This window comes from Erpetoichthys calabaricus, chromosome 12 (assembly GCF_900747795.2).
Source record: "Erpetoichthys calabaricus chromosome 12, fErpCal1.3, whole genome shotgun sequence".
Lineage (NCBI taxonomy): Eukaryota > Metazoa > Chordata > Cladistia > Polypteriformes > Polypteridae > Erpetoichthys > Erpetoichthys calabaricus.
In genome coordinates, this window is record NC_041405.2 from 145,872,224 (window position 1) to 145,881,675 (window position 9,452).

The 9,452-nt window shown below is 43.6% G+C and overlaps 1 protein-coding gene across 2 annotated transcripts in view; it reads left to right on the forward strand.

The window, feature by feature from the left end:
- Positions 1-8,496, forward strand: part of chaf1a (chromatin assembly factor 1, subunit A (p150)) — a 58,381-nt gene extending 49,885 nt beyond the window's left edge. For both annotated transcript variants that reach the window (XM_051935257.1, XM_028816498.2), the window contains exon 15: positions 8,031-8,496. In XM_051935257.1, the coding sequence (XP_051791217.1) occupies positions 8,031-8,056 (26 nt within the window). In that variant the 3' untranslated portion in view covers positions 8,057-8,496. The remainder of the gene's footprint in view (positions 1-8,030) is intronic.
- The last annotated feature ends 956 nt before the right edge of the window (positions 8,497-9,452 follow it).

A 9,452-nucleotide genomic window follows, 5' to 3' on the forward strand; every position in this document is an offset into this window, starting at 1 on the left:
TGTCGGTGCCATCTTGCCTTTGTTTACATTTCACAACTCACGCACACGCAAGGTTTATTTGCCGAGTCAACGAGTCTAGCATTCCTCCAAGCACAGAGGGAATGCCTGTGACGTGACAGTGAGATTTGTCGCCATTAACAGCTGATTGTCGCCCCCTATCCCTGGATGTCAACTTTTGTCGACATTAGCCTTCAACCCCTCCTGTCGACAAAAGTCGACATCCGCCCTAAAAGAGTTAATTACAGCAGGACAACAACCAGGTGTGTAATTCAAACTCCAGACATGGGATCTGTGAGGCAGCAATGCTAACCACTGTGCCACCATTCTGTCCATCAGTGGTGTTAATCAGCCTTACTTCACAGCTCATTTGAATGCCCTTAACGCTGTTGTGAGGGTCACTAAAATAAAATGGTTGCTCACCTTCCTTTTTTTCCCCAAACAATCCTAAAATACAGCCCCTTTACTCATACAGCCTTCTAGCATATTTGAAGTTCATTTTTGTGAGGAAGTGGAGGTCTACAATAGAATGTCTAATGTTATTTTTAAAAATATTAACCATCAAATTGTTTTTGGGTACGCCCCATTCCATATGTATTAATAACTTTCTCAAACCGGCTTAGTATAATTCTGAATTGGGAAAGCCAGATCTTAGCCTTTTAGCGCTGGATATGAAGCCAGTACATCACAGGGCCCACTTTTACACACACCCACACTCTCACAGGGTCATTTAGACTGCTCATGTGGCATAAGCTTCAGGTTTTCTTTACTCTTATCTCTCTATTATAAAAAAGCGTGCGTTCAGCGCCCCCCCCTTCGCAACGAGAGCGGCAGAGACACTAAGAAGGACAGCTGCTGTACAGACTTTTAAATGATCGATGTGCAGCACGACAAACAGAACGGGCAGCTCGACAGCAGCAGCAGCAAGACAACATGATCCAACTGCATCTCCTTAGCGTGCGTTCAGACGTGCCGCCCCCCCCCCCCCCCCTTTACAACGCGAGCAGCGTTATACGTCCTGCGAGAAAGAGATAAAGGACAAGTATTGTTTTTACAAAAGTTTTAAAGTAAAAGTGAAAATAATGCGTATGTAACAATTTTTATTGTATATCTGGTAAACCAAACCCAGGGGTGGGCAGGGAAGCGAGCAGAGGGCAGAGCCCCCTAGTAACACTAAAGGAAAAAAGTGCACTAGGGTTGTGAGTAAAAATGTTTAAACATGTAACCAATTTGAGATTGAAAACCAGAATAATAAAAACTATGCAAGTCACACCCGCCAATACTCCAGGTCACAGTGAGCGTTATTTAGACTTTTTTTGTTTATAGACCTCCCTGAGTCTGAAAATACTATTTTTGGAATTTGTCTGAGTGTCGCTCTGTGTGTGTGTGTGTGTGTGTGTGTGAACACAATAACTTGAGTTCACTTTCACTTAGGTCAACCAAATTTTGCATACAAGTATTTGGTACAAAACGTAGATTTCCATCAACTTTTGGGCTACTTCAACTAACCGAAAGTGGAACTTTACTTTTTATTCATTCAGCTGCTTTATTTATTCAACTTTACTTTTATAATAATTGTTCATCCATCCATCCATCCATTATCCAACCCGCTGAATCCGAACACAGGGTCATGGGGGTCTGCTGGAGCCAATCCCAGCCAACACAGGGCACAAGGCAGGAACCAATCCCGGGCAGGGTGCCAACCCACCGCAGGACACACACAAACACACCCACACACCAAGCACACACTAGGGCCAATTTAGAATCGCCAATCCACCTAACCTGCATGTCTTTGGACTGTGGGAGGAAACCGGAGCGCCCGGAGGAAACCCACGCAGACACGGGGAGAACATGCAAACTCCACGCAGGGAGGACCCGGGAAGCGAACCCAGGTCTCCCAACTGTGAGAAAGCAGCGCTGTCCACTGCGCCACCGTGCCGCCCATAATTGTTCAATATATTATTAATTTGATTTGATTTGTTGTTGATGGTTCTTTAATGTACATGATATAAAAATATAATCATTGTCTTGTGGTTTACTCCGTCCACATATCCGAGTATACGAGAAAGTCGAGGGGAGACCACTCCTGATTTTGTAATAATAAGATTAATGTGATTTATTCTGAATTTCAAAAAAGGTCCATTTGTTCAGTCAAAACTGTGCCAATCTTGTATCTTAACTGGACAGTTTGTCTAGTTTCCCATTGTTGGACGATCCAGCAGTCCATAAGCTTGTTATGACCGCCGCCTGTATTCTTGGCCCCATGTCTTCTTGTTTGGTTAAGGCTGCTTTGCCTTTTCTTCTTACTTTTCTCACCAGTATTAGCAGTACATCTTCTTTATACTGTACTGGCCTGGTCCCTTCCAGCCTAAACATGGCTGCTGTTATACCTGTGCTCAAAAAAAAAACCCTAAGGATTTTCAAAATTATTGACCGATTTCAAATCTTCCCGTTCTGAGTAAAATCTTAGAACATGCTATTGCAGGCCATTTGAAAGACCATCTTGCCTCTAATAACCTGTTTTGAGGATTTTCCGTCTGCTTTTAGGGCCAATCACAGTATGGAGACAGCACTTGTCATGGGGAATAATTATCTCCTAATTACAACAGATTGTGGGCTTTTAACACTAGTGAACTTTTTAGTTTTCACTGTTGCTTTTGATATGGGACATCATGACATTCTCCTGTTTAGACTTGAAAATGAGTTAAACATTGTTAGAAATGCTCTTACGTAGTTTAAATCGTACCTTATGGACTGACAGCAGCTCGTTGCCGTTGGTAGGTTTACGTCTGACCCATCTTTGTTTCAGGATGTTCCTCTCTGCTCTTTATCATTTATGTGCTTCCTTTTGGTGCCATTATTAAATGGCATGGTCCACAGTTTCCTTGTTACGCTGATGATGCTCAGATTTATTTACACACAGGGCGTATGCAAACATGACCTCCTGCACTGGTTGCCTGTTTGGCTGCCATTAAACACTGGTTATCTGAGAACTTTCTCAGACTGAACAGTGATAAAACTGTTAATTATTGCACCCCAGGCACTTCCAAGGAAAATCAATAACGTCTCAGTAAAAATCCTGGGCTTTATTACATCTCTGTCTGCACAAGTTAAAAATCTTGGAGTTGTTCTTGATCCCACACTTGCCTTTAATCCACATATTAGCCATACAGGGTGGCGCAGAGAAACAGGAAATTTTGGAACTAGGTGTTGGTGACCAATGCGACCTCGTTTAGAACCCCCCTGCCATTAGTTATAATGGAGCAGTGGAGTGGTGGGCAACGAGCGTTCACTGTGAAAGACTTTTATAAGAACGGTGACAGTGGGACTGCTGCGCAAGGGGAATTTCGCCGTCATTACCAGTTTGGACCCACCTGCTCTTGTGATTTACAACATGGGAGTGTAATTTCGAAGAAGTGGGTTCAGCCTTAAAGAAGTCCCCAGGTGGAGCCACTTCAAATACTGCCCAACAATCGACGGCAGATATTTGATGATTGTTTGGAAGGCGCATCATTTCATGCAACGGTGACATTCCATGGCCACCGAGATCCCCACAACTCGCGGTTTGTGATCACCCACCCCCGTGGGGACATCTTAAAAGCCAAGTGTATGGCACACATCCTGCAACCATTGCTGAACTAAACAGGAGGATTGAAGAGGACATGTTACATCAAGCAATGCAGAATTTCCACAACAGGCTGTCAGAATGCGTACGGGGAAATGGACAAACACATCCATGATGTTCTCTTCAAAACATAAAATGAATATTGATTACCATCATTAATTGCATTTCCTGTGCAATACATTTAATCATTAAATGCATTTTGTAACATGTTTATTCGTACATTGAACATCAGTTGAGAATTTCCCGATTCCCTGTATTACCAAGGTTGCCTTTTACCACCTTAAGTAAATTTCAAGGCTGCGTCCATTGCACTCTGATGCTGCAACTGAGACGCCTGTCCATGCTTTTGTCACCTCACGACTTGACTATTGCAACGCAGTGTTGTTTGGTATCAAGTAACAATACGTAAAAGAAAATTCAGTGGCAAGGGTGGTTACAGATTTAAATCCTTGGGAGCATATTACACACACACTTCTAAAATGACATTGCTGACCTGACCCTTTCTGCATTCAGTATGAAGTTCTCCTTTTAGTTTTTAAGGCTCTTCGTGGTCTGGCCTCACCTTACTTGTCGTCTTTATTATGTCCCTATACTCCATCATGTTCACTTTGTTTTTCTGACTCCTTGTTCTTAACCATTCCACTCTGCAGACTGCACACTATGGGTGATGGGGCTTTTAGGGTATCAGGGCCACAGTTTTGGAATGTCCTGCCTTTGGAACTCCGTACTTGTACCTCACTTTGTTTTTAAATTGAAACTTAAAACTTACCTTTTTAATATTGTTTTTTGTTGATCTCATTCATTATGTTTGTGTATTGGACCGTTTGATGTTATGTATATTTTTGTACAGTGTCCTTGGGTACCCTGAAAGGCACTTTATATAAAATGTGTTATTATTACTGCTACTTCTTCTTTCAACTGCTTCCGTTAGGGGTTACCACAGCGGATCATCTTGTTCCATATCTTTCTGTCCTCGTCATCTTGCTCTATTACCCCCATCACCCTCATGTCCTCTCTCACCACATTCATAAACCTTCTCTTCAGCCGCCTTCCTCTTTTCCTCTTCCCTGGCAGCTCTATCCTTAGCATCCTTCTCCCAATATACCCAGCATCTCTCCTCTGCACATGTCCAAACCAACGCAATCTCGCCTCTCTGACTTTATCTCCCAACCGCCCACCTGAGCTGACCCTCTAATGTCCTCATTTCTAATTCTGTCCATCCTCGTCACACCCAATGCAAATCTTAACATCTTTAACTCTGCCACCTTCAGCTCTGTCACCTGTGCCACCGTCTCCAACCCATATAACATAGCTGGTCTCACTATCGTCCTGTAGACCTTCCCCTTCACTCTTGCTGATACCCGTCTGTCACAAATCACTCCTGACACTCTTCTCCACCCATTCCACCCTGCCTGCACTCTTTTTTACTTCTCTTCCACAATCTCCGTTACTCTGTACTGTTGATCCCAAGTATTTAAACTCATCCACCTTCGCCAACTCTACTCTCCTCATCCTCACCATTCCACTGACCTCCTTCTCATTCACACACATGTATTCTGTTGTTGTTCCTACTGACCTTCATTCCTCTCCTCTCTAGAGCAGATCTCCACCTCTCCAGGGTCTCCTCAACCTGCTCCCTACTATCGCTACAGATCAGTGTCATCAGCAAACATCATAGTCCACAAGGACTCCTGTCTAATCTCGTCTGTCAACCTGTCCATCGCCATTACAAATAAGAAAGGGCTCAGAGCCGATCCCTGATGTAATCCCACCTCCAGCGTCACTCCTACCGCAGACCTCACCACTGTCACACTTCCCTCGTACATATCCTGTACAACTCTTACGTACTTCTCTGCCACTCCTGACTCCCTCATACAATACCACAGCTCCTCTCTGGTCACCCTGTCATATGCTTTCTCCAGGTCCACAAAGACGCAATGCAACTCCTTCTGGCCTTCTCTAAACTTCTCCATCAACACCCTCAGAGCAAACATCACATCTGTGGTGCTCTTTCTTGGCATGAAACCACACTGCTGCTCACTAATCATCATCTCCCTGAGCTTCCGCTACTCTTTCCCATAACTTCATGCTGTGACTCATCAATTTTATCCCCCTGTAGTTACTGCAGTCCTGCACATCCCCCTTATTCTTAAATATCGGCACCAGTACACTTCTTTTCCACTCCTCAGGCATCCTCTCATTCTCAAAGATTCCATTAAACAATCTCGTTAAAAACTCCACTGCCATCTCTCCTAATCACTTCCATGCTTCCATAGGTATGTCATCTGGACCAACGGTCTTTCCATTTTTCATCCTCTTCATAGCTCTCCTTCCTCCTTGCTAATCCATTGCACTTCCTGATTCACTTTCTCCACTTCATCCAACCTCTTAACGTTAAATCTTCCATTCTGAGTTGCTGTAATTTGACAGTAAATTCCAGTTTTCCATATAAATGTTTACATGCTTCTGATTCTTAGTAATTTCATGAATTTTAACATCCCAATGTGACCATGAGGTAGATTAAGCAGATTATCAAATGGTGTGTTCCTAGAAGAAACAAAAATTAGGAGACTGAATTGTGTCAGTGGTTCATCATATACAGAGCATCCAGAAAGTATTCACAGCACATCACTTTTTCCACATTTTGTTATGTTACAGCCTTATTCCAAAATGGATTAAATTCATTTTTTTCCTCAGAATTCTACACACAACACCCCATAATGACAACGTGAAAAAAGTTTACTTGAGATTTTTGCAAATTTATTAAAAATAAAAAAATTGAGAAAGCACATGTACATACGTATTCACAGCCTTTGCCATGAAGCTCAAAATTGAGCTCAGGTGGATCCTGTTTCCCATGATCATCCTTGAGATGTTTCTGCAGCTTCATTGGAGTCCACCTGTGGTAAATTCAGTTGACTGGACATGATTTGGAAAGGCACACACCTGTCTATATAAGGTCCTACAGTTGACAGTTCATGTCAGAGCACAAACCAAGCATAAAGTCGAAGGAATTGTCTGTAGACCTCCGAGACAGGATTGTCTCGAGGCACAAATCTGGGGAAGGTTACAGAAAAAATTCTGCTGCTTTGAAGGTCCCAATGAGCACAGTAGCCTCCATCATCCGTAAGTGGAAGAAGTTTGAAACCACCAGGACTCTTCCTAGAGCTGGCCGGCCATCTAAACTGAGCGATTGGGGAGAAGGGCCTTAGTCAGGGAGGTGACCAAGAACCCCATGGTCACTCTGTCAGAGCTCCAGAGGTCCTCTGTGGAGAGAGGAGAACCTTGCAGAAGGACAACCATCTCTGCAGCAATCCACCAATCAGGCCTGAATGGTAGAGTGGCCAGACGGAAGCCACTCCTTAGTAAAAGGCACATGGCAGCCCGTCTGGAGTTTGCCAAAAGGCACCTGAAGGACTCTCAGACCATGAGAAAGAAAATTCTCTGGTCTGATGAGACAAAGATTGAACTCTTTGGTGTGAATGCCAGGCGTCACGTTTGGAGGAAACCAGGCACCGCTCATCACCAGGCCAATTCCATCCCTACAGTGAAGCATGGTGGTGGCAGCATCATGCTGTGGGGATGTTTTTCAGCGACAGGTACTGGGAGACTAGTCAGGATAAAGGGAAAGATGACTGCAGCAATGTACAGAGACATCCTGGATGAAAACCTGCTCCAGAGCACTCTTGACCTCAGACTGGGGTGACGGTTCATCTTTCAGCAGGACAACGACCCTAAGCACACAGCCAAAATATCAAAGGAGTGGCTTCAGGACAACTCTGTGAATGTCCTTGAGTGGCCCAGCCAGAGCCCAGACTTGAATCCGATTGAACATCTCTGGAGAGATCTTAAAATGGCTGTGCACCGACGCTTCCCATCCAACCTGATGGAGCTTGAGAGGTGCTGCAAAGAGGAATGGGCCAAACTGGCCAAGGATAGGTGTGCCAAGCTTGTGGCATCATATTCAAAAAGACTTGAGGCTGTAATTGCTGCCAAAGGTGCATCGACAAAGTATTGAGCAAAGGCTGTGAATACTTATGTACATGGGATTTCTCAGTTTTTTTATTTTTAATAAATTTGCAAAAATCTCAAGTAAACTTTTTTCATGTTGTCATTATGGGGTGTTGTGTGTAGAATTCTGAGGAAAAAAATGAATTTAATCCATTTTGGAATAAGGCTGTAACATAAGTAAAGGTGGAAAAAGTGATGTGCTGTGAATACTTTCTGGACGCACTGTAAGTTACAGTCGTGTGTAACTGTAGTTGAGTTGTGATGCTAAAGGTTCCGGCTGTTTTGAAGAAAATAATGATGGGATATGTTGGCAAGATTGGAGATAGTGGGGGTGGGGGGGTCATGCATTTACTGCTACTGTATTCTAACCTATTTATTTATTTTTAATTCTTTGCAGGTCCAGCTCAAAAATGCCCAGTCTGAACCCTGGAAGTAGATGCAAGCTCTCGACTTGTTACTGTACTAAGCCTGTACAGTGTTGTGCCTGAATCAGATTTCACTTGTACCTATGTAGGGCTATTCTAGTTTATTTTCTCCCTTCATGCTCTGTATAAATAAGTTTGCAATACTTGAACAAATGTCATTACTTCTGTATAGAAGAAAAAAAAAATCTAAATAAAATTAAAATGTATCGCACTTTGCACCCCACCCACCCACCCACTTCAGGAGCCTGGAGTTTGCTTAGCTGCTGTACAGAGCCAGCATGTTTGCTGTAACTTGCTGATTAGGTAGGATATCGAACAGGAGGGTCTTGTACTTGAACCCTGCCAACCCCTACTCCTCCTTTTTTATTTTTTAGAAATTTCAGTATGAAATATGGATAATAACTTGACATTAAATAAAGCATTATTTAAGAAAAAAAATAAAGTAATGCCTTGCAGGCACTTTTATTTTTATTGTAGCAAGAATAATTGAATGGTTAATCAGCTGCTGGGATGAAGCTCGGTGCGCCACCCGTGTGACACTCCTCCGCATCACGGAACTGGACTGGCTTATCGTGCGCCTTTAATACCATCTTTGGGTTTGCCAGCGTGCGGCACATCATGGGTATGTCTTTAGTTTTAGTCTCGTCACTTGTGTTTTCTGAATGGCTTTCTTTTCAGTTCCACTCTTGTGTTCTTAGACACATGACTTCCAGTGAGTTTACTGTAATGTTCATGTTTTATATCTTTCAGTAGACTTTCATATTTGTGGGACTTGCTGACTAATGTCTGTGAAGCATTCTTGTCTTGAGGATGCTGTGTATTAGAATGAAGGGCTTGCCCAATTTTTTTTTTTATAATTATTTATTGAAGAACCTCTAAATGTTTCTTCAATAGCAAAATAGCCTTTCCACTGGAACAGTATGCCAACCCGTAAATAATTGTCTTCAGTATGTAAAATTTAATTACAGCAGGAAATATACAAGATTTAGGATCAAGTGAGTCCATGATTATTTCCATCCATCCATTATCCAACCCGCTGAATCCGAACACAAGGTCACGGGGGTCTGCTGGAGCCAGTCCCAGCCAACACAGGGCGCAAGGCAGGAAACAATCCCGGGCAGGGTGCCAACCCACCGCAGGACACACACAAACACACGCACACACCAAGCACACACTAGGGCCAATTTAGAATCGCCAATCCACCTAACCTGCATGTCTTTGGACTGTGGGAGGAAACCGGAGCGCCCGGAGGAAACCCACGCAGACACGGGGAGAACATGCAAACTCCACGCAGGGAGGACCCGGGAAGCGAACCCAGGTCTCCTAACTGCGAGGCAGCAGCGCTACCACTGCGCCACCGTGCCGCCCCCATGATTATTTGTATACAGTAAATC